Genomic DNA, 17,385 nt, shown 5'->3' with positions numbered 1-17,385 from the left:
GTGACTACGGAAGTCTCTTGACTACCAGAACATCAGGGATGTGTGCAAGGTGACGTGCTCCAGACAAGGTTCAACGTTGAGGCTGTTTCCTGGACTCGGTTTTTAAGACCGGGCATAACAAACCTTGCTGGGGAAGAGAGGGAAGGAGCTATAGTGTCTTTGAGGAAAGAGGGGAGGGGAAATTCTCGGCCCAATCGCCAGGCAATGTTAGGCCCAGTTTCCATGGCAACGGGATTGGGGTCAGTCCCCAGTGGGAGTCCTGGGCACAACACCGCGGGACTACTATAGAATGTCACTATGGCAACCATGGCAACGAGTCTGCTCAATCCACTAGTCGCTATGGTGACGGATGGGGGCGATTCTATGCTCTGGCGGGCAAACTGAGTCTCGGGTGAGGGTGAAGAATTCAGTGTGTGGTGTCTGAGTGATATGCACGCGAAAAATAGTTTGGCCATCAGGCCGGGGATCTTGGTCGCGAACAGCTAAACCCAGAACAACCGCAGCCCTCGGCCTTCTCTTGAAGGTCTGCGTTTCCCAGGGAACAACTTGATGCGCCGTTCGACCAAGTAACGCTGATTGGGTGAGTGTTGAAAGGAGTAGGGAACGGCCGGAAGTACATTCGGGGGAGCGGAACTGCAAGAGGAAAGGCTCGGGTAGGCTTCTGGGAGCGACCGCTCCGCTCGTCTCGTTGGTTCCGGAGGTCGCTGCGGCGTGGGAAATGCTGGCGCGCGCAGCGCGGGGCACTGGGGCCCTTTTGCTGAGGGTGAGAGCGAGGCAACCTATCCAGAGGGTCGGGACAGAGATCACCTGGGTCCTCCGCTGGGAAAGAGCGAACCTCCAACTTTCGGAGAGGACTGGGGTCAGAGGTCATGGTCCCCACGTGATTCTCTCTCCGAGGATCCTGAGGACCGAGGGGCGGCGTGTTTGGCCAGATGGGATCTCTGCTCACCCTCTTCTTTCTTTCAGGGCTCTCTACAGGCTTCTGGTCGCGCTCCGCGCCGTGCCTCCTCTGGATTGCCCCGAAACACCGTGGTACTGTTCGTGCCGCAGCAGGAGGCCTGGGTGGTGGAGCGAATGGGCCGATTCCACCGGATCCTGGAGCCTGTGAGAACCTCTTCTGCCCGCCCTGGGCCAGCCAGATGACCAATCCCTCACGACATGGAGTGTCGGGAGGACCTCTTTTGGGCCTGCCCGCACTGTTAGCTCCCGACTCTGTGGGCCAGACCTGACAGGGCTGAGGCTGCTGACCATCATCCCCATGTTACCACCTTTTCCTATGCATCTCACAGTCCCCATTCTTGGGAATCTCCTCTGCCCCCTCTCTCAGCCCTCTCAGTCTGCATTGAGATGGCTATTCTGCCGGCTCTGATTCTCATGACTCCCCCCTCCATTCAGGGGCCTAGTCTTGCATTCCTATTCTCTTGGGTTTTCTTACCAGTGACACTTCAGCCTTATGAGGACTTATTTCTTGGTAGGAGCTGCTGCTTTTCTGGGCATGTACCATGTGTTGACTCCCTACATACTCCAGGACTAGCTTAGGTCTCAACCCAATAGTTCCCATCCTTCTGAGGACCCATGACTCCTCTTCCCAGGGTTTGAACATCCTCATCCCTGTGTTAGACCGGATCCGATATGTGCAGAGTCTCAAGGAAATTGTCATCAACGTGCCTGAGCAGTCGGCTGTGACTCTCGGTGAGGGGTTCAGGGTGACATGGGTGCTCTGAGGCTATTAGGATGTGGTTGCTGTAGATCCACAGCTTAGGAGAGAGAACTGGTTGGGACCTAGAGGCCTGACTTTCCTCCTTTTCTCTCCTGGTTCTACAGACAATGTAACTCTGCAAATTGATGGAGTCCTTTACCTGCGCATCATGGACCCTTACAAGGTATCTGCCCCCTACTTTATCTAGCCTTTTCAGTTGCCCTCTTCACTAAAATCTTGTGCCCAAGCTTCTTACACTATCCGTGTCCGTTTCAGGCAAGCTATGGTGTGGAGGACCCTGAGTATGCCGTCACCCAGCTAGCTCAAACAACCATGAGATCAGAGCTCGGCAAACTCTCTCTGGACAAAGTCTTCCGGGTAAGCAGATCTGAGCCAGAGTTAGGGTTTGAAGACACAAACCTGACACTCAATCTTTTCTGAAGGACAAGATCAGTCCCAGGCCCTTCTTCTCAGTGTAGGCCCTTGATAGGTAAGTTGAATCTGTGGGGCTTACACCTCTCTTTTTCCAGGAACGGGAGTCCCTGAATGCCAGCATTGTGGATGCCATCAACCAAGCTGCTGACTGCTGGGGTATCCGCTGCCTCCGTTATGAGATCAAGGATATCCATGTGCCACCCCGGGTGAAAGAGTCTATGCAGATGCAGGTGGGAGCCAAGGAGGGGTGGGAAAAGGACCTTAGGGTGCTCCAGTCCCAGGAGGATCCAGACTTCCCTCCTGTTGTGATGGGTAGAGTTGCAGGTCTGTATAACTTTCCCTTGGCTTGTTGATTGGGATTGTTGTGGGCTTCCAGGTGGAGGCAGAGCGGCGGAAACGGGCCACAGTTCTAGAGTCTGAGGGGACCCGAGAGTCGGCCATCAATGTGGCAGAGGGGAAGAAACAGGCCCAGATCCTGGCCTCCGAAGCAGAAAAGGCTGAACAGATAAATCAGGCAGCAGGTCAGGAGAGGGTAGAGGCTGAGGGAGGAGCAAGGCATGGGCCTTTGAAGATTGGTGCTGGGGCAGAATCTTTGGGTACTTTGACTTCATGGGTCAAGTAAGCTCTGTCCCTTCTCTTGCAGGAGAGGCCAGTGCAGTTCTGGCCAAGGCCAAGGCTAAAGCTGAAGCTATTCGAATCCTGGCTGCAGCTCTGACACAACATGTGAGAGGCCCCTGGGTGGGAATGGGGGACAGGAATTGACAGTGGAAGGGGTTCTCTTATCTATGCTTAAGGAGACTTCCTGCCTCTGTGGGCTCTGTTGAACCAGATTACATAGTCCTTTTTATTGTGAACTGCTTTCTTCATTCCCCATCCACCCCTTCTTCTCCGTATCTGTAATCTCTGATTTTTATCCCTCTGTGGTCACAGAATGGAGATGCAGCAGCTTCACTGACTGTGGCGGAGCAGTATGTCAGCGCGTTCTCCAAACTGGCCAAGGACTCCAACACTATCCTACTGCCCTCCAATCCCGGCGATGTCACCAGCATGGTGGCTCAGGTTAGAGCTCTCTGAGGACCCAGCACAGAGCACCAGTGCCAGGGACCGAACTGAGACCCCACCACCGTCATCAACACTTACATACCATAAAGGTCTTCAGAATGCCTTGGTCCTAGACATCCCTTCATTCTTTGTAGAGATGGAATCTAAGAATGAAACATCTCCACTCAGTCCTGCAAATATGGAAGTTCTTGAGATACCTTTTTTTGGTAGATACCTGTGCTGATATTCTGAGAGTCACTTTACTCTGATGGTTTGTAAGATTCCTAAAATCAGCTCCAAAGCTTACAAGACAGGTTTCATAGAGGGAGAAAGGAAAACTGGCCTCCGTGCCATCTTTTCCCTTTTAGCCATTGGTGGGCTGGGCTGCACCTTTGTCAAGTGTCCTCATGGTACTCTCTCTGTTCCTCTCCTCAGGCCATGGGTGTCTATGGAGCCCTCACCAAACCCCCAGTGCCAGGGACTCCAGACTCGGTCTCCAGTGGGAACCGCAGAGATGTCCAGGGTACAGATGCAAGTCTTGATGAGGAACTTGATCGAGTCAAGATGAGTTAGTGGAGCTGGGCTTGGCCAGGGAGTCTGGGGATAAGGAAGCAGATTTTCCTGATTCTGGCTCTAGCTTCCCTGCCAAGATTTTGGTTTTTATTTTTTTATTTGAACTTTAGTCATGTAATAAACTCACCAGTGGCAAACCAGAAACTGTCCTCTTTGATTGGGGAATGAAGTTGGTAAAGTCACTAGCATTTTCCTTGGATCCAGTCCTGTCAGCATGATGCCTCCATGAACAAGAGTGAACTTCTTTTTTTTTTTTTTTTTTTTTTTTGAGACGGAGTCTTGCTCTGCCACCCAGGCTGGAGTGCAGTGGCCGGCTCTCAGCTCACTGCAAGCTCCGCCTCCCGGGTTCACGCCATTCTCCTGTCTCAGCCTCCCGAGTAGCTGGGACTACAGGCGCCCGCCTCGTCGCCCGGCTAGTTTTTTGTATTTTTTAGTAGAGACGGGGTTTCACCGTATTAGCCAGGATGGTCTCGATCTCCTGACCTCGTGATCCGCCCGTCTCGGCCTCCCAAAGTGCTGGGATTACAGGCTTGAGCCACCGCGCCCGGCCAAGAGTGAACTTCTTGTAAAGTGAAACTATATTTTTTGCCTTCAAGAGAAACTGTGGGATAGGGTGGAAGAGTTAAACCACATGTTCACTAAACTGCTGGCTGGGAAGTGAAGTCCCGTTCCTGCTAAGTGTGGGGCTGTACGTTTGAGGCAGGTGTGTGGGGTTTTTTCATGGGAAAGTACTACCCTCCACTGGCATATTTAAAGGGTTTTCAGGGACTAAGGGTACTCCTCATTCATTTATTCAAAAACATTAAATGTCTACCAAGTGCCAAGCTCATTACTAGACACTGGATTACAAAAATACCTGAAACCCAGTGGTCCCTGCTTTCACAGAATACAAGGTCAGGTAGGGAAGACAGACAGGAAGGAGACATTGATAGATAGTGATAAATGGCAGCCGGGCGCGGTGGCTTACGCCTGTAATCTCAGCACTTTGGGAGGCCGAGGTGGGCAGATCATGAGGACAGGAGATTGAGACCATCCTGGCCAACGTGGTGAAACCCTATCTACTAAAAACACAAAAATTAGCTGGGCGTGGTAGCATGTGCCTGTAGTCCAGCTGCTTGGGAGGCTGAGGCAGGAGAATTGTGTGAACCTGGGAGGTGGAGGCTGCAGTGAGCCGAGATCATTCCATTGCCTGGCGACAGAGTGAGACTCTCTCAAAAAAAAGAAAGGTGCGGTGGCTCACGCCTGTAATCCCAGCACTTTGGGAGGCTTAGGCAGGCGGATCACAAAGTCAGGAGATCGAGACCATGGTGAAACCCTGTCTCTACTAAAAAAAAAATACAAAAAATTAGCCGGGTGCGGTGGCGGGCGCCTGTAGTCCCAGGTACTCAGGAGGCTGAGGCAGCAGAATGGCGTGAACCCCGGGGGCGGAGTTTGCAGTGAGCCAAGATAGCGCCACTGCACTCTAGCCTGGGGGACAGAGCGAGACTCCATCTCAAAAAAAAAAAAAAAGTGATAAATGCTGTGGTAGAGGAACGTTCTGGCTGAGGGATCTTGGTGGGAGAAGCATATCAGCTTATGAGTAGCAGCGTTGCTGACTGCCATTGAGCTCAGGCTGGAAAAGTTAGCAAGTTTTCACCAAGTCAGGTCCTTGACTATATACAAAGGCTCACTGCTTGAAGAAGTTGGCTGAAGGGTATAGTGTTAAGGGGGATGTGACTACATGGCTAGGGCCAAGTCACAAGGAGATTCTTGTTGAAGGGGTTGGACATTAGGGTAATAGGTTTTTTTTGTTTTATTTTGTTTTGTTTTTTGAGACAGTGTCTCCCTCTGTTGTCCAGGCTGGAGTGAATTGGCACGATCTTGGCTCACTGCAACCTCCACCTCCCGGGTTCAAACGATTCTCCTGCCTCAGTCTCCTAAGTAGCTGGGATTACAGGCATGCGCCACCATGCCCGGCTAATTTCTGTATTTTTTGTAGAGACAGTGTTTCACCATATTGGTCAGGCTGATCTCGAACTCCTGACCTCATGATCTGCCTGCCTGAGCCTCCCAAAGTGCTGGGATTACAGGCGTGAGCCACTGTGCCCAGCCTATGAAGGGTTTTTTTTTCCCTTCCCATGAAGAATTTTGAGATAAAACATCACATTGGCCAGGCACAGTGACTCATACCTGTGATCTCAGCACTTTGGGAGGCTGAGGCAGGAGGATCACTTGAGCCCTGGAGTTGGAGACCAGCCTGGGCAACATGGTAAGAACCTATCTCTACAAAAAAGAAAAAAAGAAAAGTAATCACATCAATGTTTTAGTTAGAGCTGTCTTGCTGCAATGTGGAGAAGGGGTAGTAGGGAGAGAGAGGAGGCTGGGAGGACAGTGAGAAGGCTGCCTCAGTGATCCTGGAGAAGGGATGAGGCCTGAACTGAGATAAGGGGCTGTGGGGATGAAGGTAGAAGAATAACTCAACATTTTTTTGAATTAACGTATTTCTTTATTCATTTGGTCAGTATCTGAACCTCAAATATATGCTAGGTGCTGAGGATATAGTAATGAAGAAAACAAAATTCCCTGACTTCAATGAGCTCACATTCTACTTGGAGGGGACAAACCATAAATACGTGTAGAATTTCAGATGCTGATGAGTTGTGCTATGGAAGGAATTAAGGAAGTGAGAGGGGAAATTTTTCCAGGGGTTGTGGTGGTGGGGGGTGCTGTACTAGTAAAGTAGGGGATTCCAGGAAGCTTCCCTGATGTTACAGTTGAGCTTCAATATTAAGGTGATGGAGATCCATTTCAGCATTGGGAATTGAAGCTGACAGAGGAGATGGCAAATGCAAAGGCCCTGAGACAGAGCTGCTATGGATGGAACAGAGTTAGTGAAGCAAAGTAGTGGCAGCTAGATGAATCAGAAGGGGAAGAGGCAGACAGTGTGCACGCCCATGTAGAGCCAATGCAAGAACTTTTACTCTGAGATGAGAAACCAGTGGACAAGCTTTGTTTCATTTTGAGACGGAGTCTCGCTCTGTCGCCTAGGCTGAAGTGCAGTGGCGGGATCTTGGCTCACTGCAGCCTCTGCCTCCTGGCTTCAAGCAATTCTCCTGCCTCAGCCTCCTGAGTAGCTGGGACTACAGGTACATACCACCACACCTGGCTAAATTTTGTAATTTTTAGTAGAGTTGGGGTTTCACCATGTTGGCCAGGCTGATCTCCAATCCTTGACTTCAACTGATTCTCCCGCCTCAGTCTCCCAAAGTGCTGGGCTTGCAGGTGTGAGTCATCGTGCCCGGCTTTTTTTTTTTTTGAGAGGGAGTCTTGCTCTGTTGCCCAGGCTGGAGTGTAGTGGCACAATCTTGGTTCACTGCAACCTCTGCCTCCCAGGTTCAAGTGATTCTCCTGCCTCAAACTCCTGAGTAGTTGGGATTATAGGCGTCCGCCACCATGCCCAGCTAATTTTTCTATTTTTAGTAGAGATGGGTTTTCATCATGTTGACCAGGCTGGTCTTGAACTCCTGACCTCAGGTGATCTGCCCACCTTGGCCTCCCAAAGTGCTGGGATTATAGGCATGAGCCACTGTGCCTGGCTGGCCTTTTAAGATAGGGCCTCACTCTGGTGCCCAGACTGGAGTGCAGTGGCCTGATCAAGGCTCAATGCAGTCTCTACCTCTCAGATTAAGCCATCATCCATCTCAGCCTCCAGTGTAGCTGGAACTACAGGCTCCTGCCACCATGTCCACCTAAATTTTGTATTTTTTGTAGAGATGGGATTTCACTACTTTGGCCTGGCTGGTCCTGAACTCCTGGACTCAGGGGATCTACCTGCCTTGGCCTCCCAAAGTGCTAGGAGTCCATTTTGTTTTTAATAGTGGCTTTATTGAAATATTCACACATCAGGCTGGGCATAGTGGCTCACGCCTGTAATCCCAGCACTTTGGGAGGCTGAGTCTGGAAGGTTGTTTGAGCCCAGGAGTTCGAGATATAACTCACACATCATACAATTCAAAATATAAATGTAGTAACCTTTAGTATATTCACAGAATTGTGCTACCACCATGATTTTAGACTGCTTCACAGGCCCCCTCCACAATATTCCATTGTATAAATACACCATTTTTTATTTTTCCATTTGTCTGTAATTGACATTTGGGTTTCCACCTTTTGGTTATTATAAGGCTACTATTTTATTTATTTATTTTTTGAGACAGGGTCTCACTCTGTCACCCAGGCTGGAGTGCAGTGGTGAGATCACAGCTCGCTGCAGCCTTAACCTCCTCAGGCTCAGGTGATCCTCCCACCTCAGCCTCCTGAGTAGCTGGTACTACAGGCACATGCCAGCACCCCTGGGAAAATTTTGTGCTGGGATAACAGGTGTGAGCCATTTACCCAGCCACGAATAAGGCTACTATGAACATTCATGTACAAATTTTTGTTTGGACATAAGTATTAATTCCTCCTGGGTTTATACCTAGGACTGAAATTGTTGGGTCATTTGATAATTATGTTTATTGTTTTGAATTATCTGTTTTTACAATCCCATCAGCAGTGTATGAGGGTTCCAATTCCTCCTCATTGCCAACATTTGTTGATTATAGCCATACTGGTGGGTTCGAAGCAGTATCTCCAGCAGTTCCTGATGGCTTATAATAAGCCTCTCTCCATGTGTCTATTGGCTATTTGTATATTTTCTTTGGAGAAATGTCTAGTCAAATCCTTTGCCTATTAATTGGATTGTTTTTCCCTCCTCCACTCATTTTTTTTTTTTTTTTTTTTTTTTGAGACAAGGTCTCACTTTGTCGCCCAGGCTGGAATGCAGTGGTGCAGTCTCGGCTCACTGCAACCTCTGCCTCCCGGGGTCGAGTGATTCTCATGCCTCAGCCTCCCAGGTAGCTGGGATCACAGGCACCTGCCACCACGCCCGGGAGTACGGCGTTTTGTCATGTTGGTCGGGCTGGTCTCGAACTCCTGACCTTAGGTGATCCACCTGCCTTGGCCTCCCAAATTGCTGGGATTACAGGTGTGAGCCATCGCGCCCAGCCTCCCCTCCTCCACTCCGAAAGATTATTTGCTTAATTATCCAGTTGTAAGATTCAGAGGCTTTGAGGGGAGAATGAAATCTCAGTTGGACTCAGCTAAGCAAAAAGGGAAAAATAAGTATTATCTCCATTTTACAGATGAGGTAATGCCTAATAATAAAATATATGTGCGGCCGAGCTAGGATTCAAGTCAAGTTTGACTCCAGCAGCCGTGCTCTTAGTCGTAACCATGAATGGACAGCGGTTCCGTGAACTCTTCCTCCAGCTTGGTCCCCTGTCCCCAATTTTCAATTACTAAATTTCCCATCAAATTCTCTGGCCAGCCCCACGCTCCTGGCCAAACTTCCACCGGGATGCCGGCAGATGGCGATGGAGCCACCGGCGGGCCTCTCTGGCGCGCGCATCTCTGTGGTGCCAGGCCGCAGGCGCCGCCGCCGCCGCACTTCCGGGTGCCATTGCAGGTGAGCCAGGGTCTGCCGAGAACCTCAACCCCACGTATTCCCCTCACCCTGAAACAAGGGAGTCTTACTCTTTCCCTTAGCTCCCAACCAAGGGTGGTCAGTACCGCGGCTAGGGTGCCCAGGGGGAGGCTGGGTAGCTACCGGAGGAGGCAGAGCCGGTCGCACGCCTGGGTTCCAGCGAAGCCCAACCGACTCTTGTCCCGCGCCCCAGCCTTGTTGCGTGGCGAAGGTCGTGCCTCAGGTCTCCTGGCTAACCTAGCCTTCCGGAAGCGGAGCGTGACTCCTCCCCTTCGTCCCCTCGGTGCCCGCCAGGCGGCGTCGTTGGCTGGGCCCGGGTTTCCCTGCGGCTTTGATCCATTTCCGCCGTAATGGGTGTTGAGATTGGCGAGGGGAGAGGTGCAGGAACGGCCTGTAAGAGCCTGGCTACCAATTGGAATAATTTTCCCTCATGACTGTGTTTTCAACATTAGCATTTCCTGCCTGTACATGTGAACATTCCTATGCTCTACCCCTCGAAGATCCTGATTCAGTAGATCTGGGGTGGGGCCTGGAAATAGCTTTTTTATTTTTCTGAGATGGCGTCTCCCTCTGTTGTCCAGGCTGGAGTGCAGTGGCGCAGTCTCGGCTCACTGCAACCTCTGCCTCCCCGATTCAAGCAATTGTCCTGCCTCAGCCTCCCCTATAGCTGGGACTACAGGTGCCTGCCACCAATTTTTGTATTTTTAGTAGGGGCGGGGTTTCACCAATTTGGCCAGGCTGGTCTCGAATTCCTGACCTCAGGTGATCCATCCGCCTCTGCCTCCCAAAGTGCTGGGATTACAAGCGTGAGCCACCACACCCAGCCTGGAAATAGCAGGAGAGTAATATTGCGAGGGGTTGGCTATGGGACAGTTTATCTCCAGGAAAGTTTCCGGGAGGAAGTGATTCTAGCTGGGCTTGTATTCAGGGACTAGACTATCCACCCGTTCTTTGCCCCACAGTAATGAATTTCCTTCCCCACCCCTATCAGGATGCAGAAAGCCTCAGTGCTGCTCTTCCTGGCCTGGGTCTGCTTCATCTTCTACGCTGGCATTGCCCTCTTCACCAGTGGCTTCCTGCTCACCCGTTTGGAACTCACCAACTATAGCAGCTGCCAAGAGCCCCCAGGCCCTGGGTCCCTGCCATGGGGGAGCCAAGGGAAACCTGGGGCCTGCTGGATGGCTTCCCGATTTTCGCGGGTTGTGTTGGTGCTAATAGATGCTCTGCGATTTGACTTCGCCCAGCCCCAGCACTCACATGTGCCTGGAGAGCCTCCTGTCTCCCTACCCTTCCTGGGCAAACTAAGCTCCCTGCAGAGGATCCTGGAGACTCAGCCCCACCATGCCCGGCTCTACCAATCTCAGGTTGACCCTCCTACCACCACCATGCAGCGCCTCAAGGCCCTCACCACTGGCTCACTGCCTACTTTTATTGATGCTGGTAGTAACTTTGCCAGCCACGCCATAGTGGAAGACAATCTCATTAAGCAGCTCACCAGCGCAGGTCAGTGTGGGCCACTTTGAAGGCCAGAAGTACCCTGGCAAATTTCTTCAAAATTTGAAGTCAGGGAGTCAGACCTTTGGGTGCCCAGATGCACACTTGACTATGGTGTAGGGGAACAGAGGAGAAGAAAGAGGCCAGGGCCCTGCTTGTGTGGAGTTCAGTTTGGGGGACAGAGGAGAAGGGATCTGGGCTTTGGTCCTATGAAGCTTCTAATCTGAATGGAGTGCAAGTTTTATTCTTGGGGACCTCTCAGTAAAAGGGAGAAGGGAAGAAGAGAAGATGTGGATCTTGGCTTGCAAGTGTGGAGAAGAAAGCAGAGAAATACAGGCCCTGTTTATTCATTGGCTTGGAAGAAGCAGGATACACCCAGGAAAAACAAATCAGTAGAGATACCCAGAGACAGAACTAGCAGAGCGTTTTGTAGGAAGGGTAAGTGTGAGGTCTGGGTGGAGTATGGTTATCAGGGAAAGCTTCCTGGTGGAAAATGTTAGGCCCTGAAGGATAAAGATTGCTGTATGGAATTGCTGTACTTCTTAGGTTACATGTTTGGAACTTCTGATGGGTCTTTCAAGGGCCTCTTTTCCTGTTTTCTTCTGACCCTGACGTTTGCTCAGGCTCTGACCTCTCTTTCATGTCCCTGCAGGAAGGCGTGTAGTCTTCATGGGAGATGATACCTGGAAAGACCTTTTCCCTGGTGCTTTCTCCAAAGCTTTCTTCTTCCCATCCTTCAATGTCAGAGACCTAGACACAGTGGACAATGGCATCCTGGAACACCTCTACCCCACCAGTGAGCATGGGGCCAGAGCACGTAGTTCTAAGACTGGGAGCTGGGGAGGACTGCTTTAGTCCACAAATTCCGAGCCTCCAATGGGTGTAACAGCCTGGGCTTGTATCCCTGGACATAGAGGAGTGTCAAAGCCTGGCTGGGGTTGAGGAGTGGGTCTTAGTCTTCTGTGCTCATTGTTCTCCCCTTCACAGTGGACAGTGGTGAATGGGACGTGCTGATTGCTCACTTCCTGGGTGTGGACCACTGTGGCCACAAGCATGGCCCTCACCACCCTGAAATGGCCAAGAAACTTAGCCAGATGGACCAGGTGATCCAGTGAGTGTGGGGTATTGGCTGGGGGAGTGGGTTTGTATCTGAGAATCTCAGGATATGTGGTCCCAGGAGAAGAAGCTCTTAGAGCTTCTTTCCTGGCTGAATTCTGTCTTCTCTAGGCCTTCTGCTAAAGCTAAAGGCCCCATCCATCTTGATTAACTCAATGTGTAGCTTTGTGCATTAGGATCATGGCTGAAGACATATCTCTTTGCCAAAGGTCTAGGCCTTACTAATGGAGTTACAGCTGGGGATGAATAGGCCCCGAGAAAAATCTTTTTTCTTTTTGAGAAAAATATTTATTCGTTTCTACTCCTGACACATTTCTTGGCCCCCAGGGGACTTGTGGAGCGTCTGGAGAATGACACACTGCTGGTAGTGGCTGGGGACCATGGAATGACCACAAATGGAGACCATGGAGGGGACAGTGAGCTGGAGGTCTCAGCTGCACTCTTTCTGTATAGCCCCACAGCACTCTTCCCCAGCACCCCACCAGAGGTGAGGCCTGGATGTTCCTCATCTGTTCTCCCAGTAATCAGCCCATGTTACCATCACAGCATCCTCATGAATACCTCTATTATAGGCCCCCAAATTCATTATCCTGGGTATTCTCCACTTTCATTTCTTACCTAGGCCCCTATGTCTCCCATCCCATTGACTTCAGCTTTGTAATGAATCTGTTGACCACTGTCATTTGCCTTTAGGAGCCAGAGGTGATTCCTCAAGTTAGCCTTGTGCCCACACTGGCCCTGCTGCTGGGCCTGCCCATCCCATTTGGAAACATTGGGGAAGTGATGGCTGAGCTATTCTCAGGGGGTGAGGACTCCCAGCCCTACTCCTCTGCTTTAGCCCAAGCCTCAGCTCTCCATCTCAATGCTCAGCAGGTAGGTAAGTGGGCTGGGTTTCCAGGTGACAGAGCTAGGGTGGGCATGAAAGAAGCATAATGAACCACTCTATTGTCCTTTGACTAGTCTTAGTCCCACCTTCCATACCTATCCCTCTTCTGTTATCCCTCCCTTCCCCCATCCTGGGCAGAGTTTGGGTCTTTGACTTCCACGTACCCCCTTTTGTAATACCTGTTCTTGCCTCTGCCCCAATTTATGTCTCTGACCTGTTCCCCTTGGCCTCTGACCTTTTTTCTGCCAGGTGTCCCGATTTCTTCATACCTACTCCGCTGCTACTCAGGACCTTCAAGCTAAGGAGCTTCATCAACTGCAGAACCTCTTCTCCAAGGCCTCTGCTGACTACCAGTGGCTTCTGCAGAGCCCCAATGGGGCAGAGGCAACACTGCCGACTGTGATTGCTGAGCTGCAGCAGTTCCTGCGGGGAGCTCGGGCCATGTGCATCGAGTCTTGGGCTCGTTTCTCTCTGGTCCGCATGGCAGGGGGTGCTGCTCTCTTGGTTGCTGCCTGCTTTATCTGCCTGCTGGCATCTCAGTGGGCAATATCCCCAGACTTTCCATTCCGCCCTCTACTTCTGATACCCGTGGCCTGGGGCCTTGTTGGGACCATAGCGTATGCTGGACTCCTGGGAATTATTGAGCTGAAGCTAGATCTAGTGCTTCTAGGGGCTGTGGCTGCAGTGAGCTCATTCCTGCCTTTTCTGTGGAAAGCCTGGGCTGGCTGGGGGTCCAAGAGACCTCTGGCAACCCTGTTTCCGATCCCTGGGCCCGTCCTGTTACTCCTGCTCTTTCGCTTGGCTGTGTTCTTCTCTGATAGTTTTGTTGTAGCTGAGGCCAGGGCCACCCCCTTCCTTTTGGGCTCATTCATCCTGCTCCTGGTTGTCCAGCTTCACTGGGAGGGCCCGCTGCTTCCACCTAAGCTGCTCACAATGCCCCGCCTTGGCACTTCGGCCACAACAAACCCCCCACGGCACAGTAGTGCATATGCCCTGAGGCTTGGAATTGGGTTGCTTTTATGTACAAGGCTAGCTGGGCTTTTTCATCGTTGCCCTGAAGAGACACCTGTTTGCCACTCCTCTCCCTGGCTGAGTCCTCTGGCATCCATGGTGGGTGGTCGAGCCAAGAATTTGTGGTATGGAGCTTGCGTGGCAGCACTGGTGGCCCTGTTAGCTGCTGTGCGCTTGTGGCTTTGCCACTATGGTAATCTCAAGAGCCCCGAGCCACCCATGCTTTTTGTGCGCCGGGGACTGCCCCTAATGGCATTGGGTACTGCTGCCTACTGGGCATTGGCATCAGGGGCAGATGAGGCTCCCCCCCGTCTCCGGGCCCTGGTCTCTGGGGCATCCATGGTGCTGCCTCGGGCTGTAGCAGGGCTGGCTGCTTCAGGGCTCGCGCTGCTGCTTTGGAAGCCTGTGACGGTGCTGGTGAAGGCTGGGGCAGGCGCTCCAAGGACCAGGACTGTCCTCACTCCCTTCTCAGGCCCCCCCACTTCTCAAGCTGACCTGGATTATGTGGTCCCTCAAATCTACCGACACATGCAGGAGGAGTTCCGGGGCCGGCTAGAGAGGACCAAATCTCAGGGTACCCTGACTGTGGCTGCTTATCAGTTGGGGAGTGTCTACTCAGCTGCTATGGTCACAGCCCTCACCCTGTTGGCCTTCCCACTCCTGCTGTTGCATGCGGAGCGCATCAGCCTTGTGTTCCTGCTTCTGTTTCTGCAGAGCTTCCTTCTCCTACATCTGCTTGCTGCTGGGATACCCATCACCACCCCTGGTAAATATCTCAGCTCTGATTCACCTAAAGACAATAGTGATGTGAGTTCGGCCCCTCTTGTTTTCAAGGAGGTGTTGTTCCTGATGTTCCTGAGCTTGACAGAGGGTCCCATACCCCACACAGCTGGGAAGGTCTTGGTGTCCTCTCTCTTATCTGCCATAGCCAAGTGAATTGATTCCTCCTGTTGGTTCCCAGGGTTCATGGAGAGGGGAGGCAAGGAGTCCTCTAAGACTCCTTGTGGAAATGCTGCATCCTTATGAGCACATTTCTTGATTTTCCAGTGATAGAAGTAGTGAATTGTGAATATATAATGGCACAGTGAGCTGTATGTGTTTGAGAGAAAGAAAGAGATTGACCACAGCAGGGTTCAGATAAACGTGATGGCGCTTTTGTACCACAGAGAGAATTAGAATAATTAGAGTGTGGACTGTGAGGATGTTGGGCTGATGGGCATGTGAGTGTGTATGAGAATTGATACTGAAGTAGTAGGAGTATATGACTATAGAGCAGTAGCCTATGGATTAGGGAATAAGAAGTGACTGTAAAGTGGCATATCTTTTCTTCCAGGTCCTTTTATTGTGCCATGGCGGGCAGTCTCAGCTTGGGCCCTCATGGCCACACAGACCTTCTACTCCACGGGCCACCAGCCTGTCTTTCCAGCCATCCATTGGCATGCAGCCTTCGTGGGATTCCCAGAGGGTCATGGCTCCTGTACTTGGCTGCCTGCTTTGCTAGTGGGAGCCAACACTTTTGCCTCCCACCTCCTCTTTGCAGGTACCCACTCCTCCTTCACTTGCTTCCATTATTTACTCTGGCTTTGTGGAAAGAAAGGAAACCCCTGGATTTGAATGGAGAGATGTGAGTTTGTTGGATCTTTGGCACCCCTTGGCCTAGGCTAATTGGAACCTGAGCCAGCCAGGGTGACCCACTGATTCCAGTCATACCCTCTCCCGAGGCAGTAGGTTGCCCACTGCTCCTGCTCTGGCCTTTCCTGTGTGAGAGTCAAGGGCTGTGGAAGAGACAGCAGCCCCCAGGGAATGAAGCTGAAGCCAGAGTCAGACCCGAGGAGGAAGAGGAGCCACTGATGGAGATGCGTCTCCGGGATGCGCCTCACCACTTCTATGCAGCACTGCTGCAGCTGGGCCTCAAGTACCTCTTTATCCTTGGTATTCAGGTGGGTGTAGGAGAGAGATCAGGAAGTGGTGTTCTTTCTCCATGGGTGTGTATCAGTTTCTTTCAGACCTTCAAAACCATGGGAGAGAGCCTTGACTGAGGTACACAAAAGTGAAGTGGTTGCTTAAGCCCAGTGGCCTCAAATGGCAACTCGGAGACTTGAACCTGGGTCTCCTTAATCCTAGTCCTGGATTGTTTCCTCTCTACAACCTAGATCTGGACCCTGCTAGTTGCATTTGAGGATTACTCTATCAGTGGACAGACTGGAAAAACTGAGGTGATAGCCAGGATTTTCTTCCCAAATTGTGGTCATGGATCCTCCTCCTTTCCTCTAGAGGCAGATGTGGCACTGGTATCTTCCTCCACCCTGGGGCCAGAGCCTGAGTGTTAGCATTACAGATGGATAATGACTTGCCTAAAGTCACATAGTGAGTCAGTGCTTGGGGCAGGATGGGAAGTAGGTCTCCTAACTCCTAGCCCAGGACATGCACTATTTTTTCCACTGACACGCACTATTCTCCTATTTCCATTTTTTACAGGGGCCTATAGCAACTCTCCCTTTGCCCTGCTTCCTCCTCCCCTTCACAAGTAACGTGGCCCCTCCTCTCCTCCTCTAGATTCTGGCCTGTGCCTTGGCAGCCTCCATCCTTCGCAGGCATCTCATGGTCTGGAAAGTGTTTGCCCCTAAGTGAGTAGATTTGCTTGAGAAGTAGAGGTGGTGGGGAGGGAGAAACTTGGAACAAAGTATGAAGATCCCAAACATCCAGGATGGCCAAGGTTTTGCCTCTATAGGGAAAAAGCAGTAGAACTACTCTGTTCCCTGAGATTCTCCACCTTTCTTTGCAGGTTCATTTTTGAGGCTGTGGGCTTCATTGTGAGCAGCGTGGGACTTCTCCTGGGCATAGCTTTGGTGATGAGAGTGGATGGTGCTGTGAGCTCCTGGTTCAGGCAGCTATTTCTGGCCCAGCGGAGGTAGCCTAAGCTGTGGTTACTGGCACATGGCTACAGAGAGTGCTGGAGAACAGTGTAGCCTGGCCTGTACAGGTACTGGATGATCTGCAAGACAGGCTCAGCCATACCTCTTACTACCATGCAGCCAGGGGCTGCTGACTTCTAGGACTTCATTATTCTATAATTCAGGACCACAGTGGAGTATGATCCCTAACTCCTGATTTGGATGCATCTGAAGGACAAGGGGGGGTGGTCTCTAAAAGTGGAATAAAATAGGCTGGGCATGGTGGCTTACACCTGTAATCCCAGCACTTTGGGAGGCAGAGGCGGGAGAATTGCTTGGTCCCAGGAGTTCAAGACCAACCTGTGGAACATAGCAAGACCCCGTCTCTACTATTTAAAAAAAAGTGGAATAAAATGATAATACAATTTTATGTGTCTGAGATGTGGGGGAGCCCCACTGTTCTACAAGGGTTGTGAGGAGGATCAGTCTCTCTTGCCACCAGGCACAGATGAGATCAGTCATCAGGTGCCTGGCTGTGCCTGAGAACCTTTAGGAAGTGGTTGGAGTTGTCTGAATTCACTGCCTCCACCTCTTCCCAAATCAATCCTATTATCCCACCACGATTTTCCTTTGCCATGCAACACATTTTGTTAAGTTCCTATTCTTTGTCTGATAAAGAGAGAAGACTGAGAAGACAAGCCCAGGCATCAGGCAGCACCGACTTTAACTGTCT

At 51.2% G+C, this 17,385-nt stretch overlaps 2 protein-coding genes across 6 annotated transcripts; both read left to right on the top strand.

The window, feature by feature from the left end:
* Positions 1-607: 607 nt before the first annotated feature.
* STOML2 (stomatin like 2) lies at positions 608-3,892 on the top strand. Its single transcript, XM_033238222.1, has 10 exons — positions 608-763; positions 967-1,104; positions 1,593-1,692; positions 1,825-1,883; positions 1,976-2,077; positions 2,230-2,364; positions 2,511-2,655; positions 2,778-2,857; positions 3,065-3,193; positions 3,611-3,892. Exons 1-10 carry the CDS (start codon positions 719-721, stop codon positions 3,746-3,748), a joined length of 1,071 nt encoding a protein of 356 aa, XP_033094113.1. The 5' UTR covers positions 608-718; the 3' UTR covers positions 3,749-3,892.
* Positions 3,893-9,120: 5,228 nt separating this feature from the next.
* On the top strand, positions 9,121-17,079 carry PIGO (phosphatidylinositol glycan anchor biosynthesis class O). Of its 5 annotated transcripts, XM_033238211.1 has the most exons (12): positions 9,121-9,233; positions 10,243-10,754; positions 11,398-11,541; positions 11,733-11,856; positions 12,189-12,348; positions 12,555-12,734; positions 12,997-13,221; positions 14,473-14,524; positions 15,092-15,298; positions 15,484-15,698; positions 16,315-16,385; positions 16,544-17,079. In XM_033238211.1, the coding sequence occupies exons 1-12, from the start codon at positions 9,136-9,138 to the stop codon at positions 16,671-16,673; spliced, it is 2,118 nt and encodes a 705-aa protein (XP_033094102.1). In that variant the 5' UTR covers positions 9,121-9,135; the 3' UTR covers positions 16,674-17,079. The 5 variants fall into 5 exon arrangements, with proteins under 5 accessions (XP_033094102.1, XP_033094097.1, XP_033094100.1 ...); XM_033238206.1 differs by having other exon boundaries at positions 12,997-14,524; XM_033238207.1 differs by having other exon boundaries at positions 9,203-9,644; positions 12,997-14,524; positions 16,544-17,074.
* Positions 17,080-17,385: the final 306 nt, after the last annotated feature.

Source organism: Trachypithecus francoisi, unplaced genomic scaffold, assembly GCF_009764315.1.
Source record: "Trachypithecus francoisi isolate TF-2019V2 unplaced genomic scaffold, Tfra_2.0 Lachesis_group16, whole genome shotgun sequence".
Lineage (NCBI taxonomy): Eukaryota > Metazoa > Chordata > Mammalia > Primates > Cercopithecidae > Trachypithecus > Trachypithecus francoisi.
The sequence above is the reverse complement of the archived record's forward strand: the minus strand, read 5'-3'. Positions and strand labels throughout refer to the sequence as shown.

Coding starts and splice junctions, on each gene's coding strand:
- STOML2 (XM_033238222.1), top strand. CDS start 719: ATGCTGGCGCGCGCAGCGCGGGGCACTGGGGCCCTTTTGCTGAGG. Junction 764..966: donor CTGGGGCCCTTTTGCTGAGG/GTGAGAGCGAGG, acceptor TCTTTCTTTCAG/GGCTCTCTACAGGCTTCTGG. Junction 2,858..3,064: donor CTGCAGCTCTGACACAACAT/GTGAGAGGCCCC, acceptor CTGTGGTCACAG/AATGGAGATGCAGCAGCTTC.
- PIGO (XM_033238206.1), top strand. CDS start 9,136: ATGGCGATGGAGCCACCGGCGGGCCTCTCTGGCGCGCGCATCTCTGTG. Junction 10,755..11,397: donor TAAGCAGCTCACCAGCGCAG/GTCAGTGTGGGC, acceptor ATGTCCCTGCAG/GAAGGCGTGTAGTCTTCATG. Junction 15,699..16,314: donor TCTTTATCCTTGGTATTCAG/GTGGGTGTAGGA, acceptor CTCCTCCTCTAG/ATTCTGGCCTGTGCCTTGGC.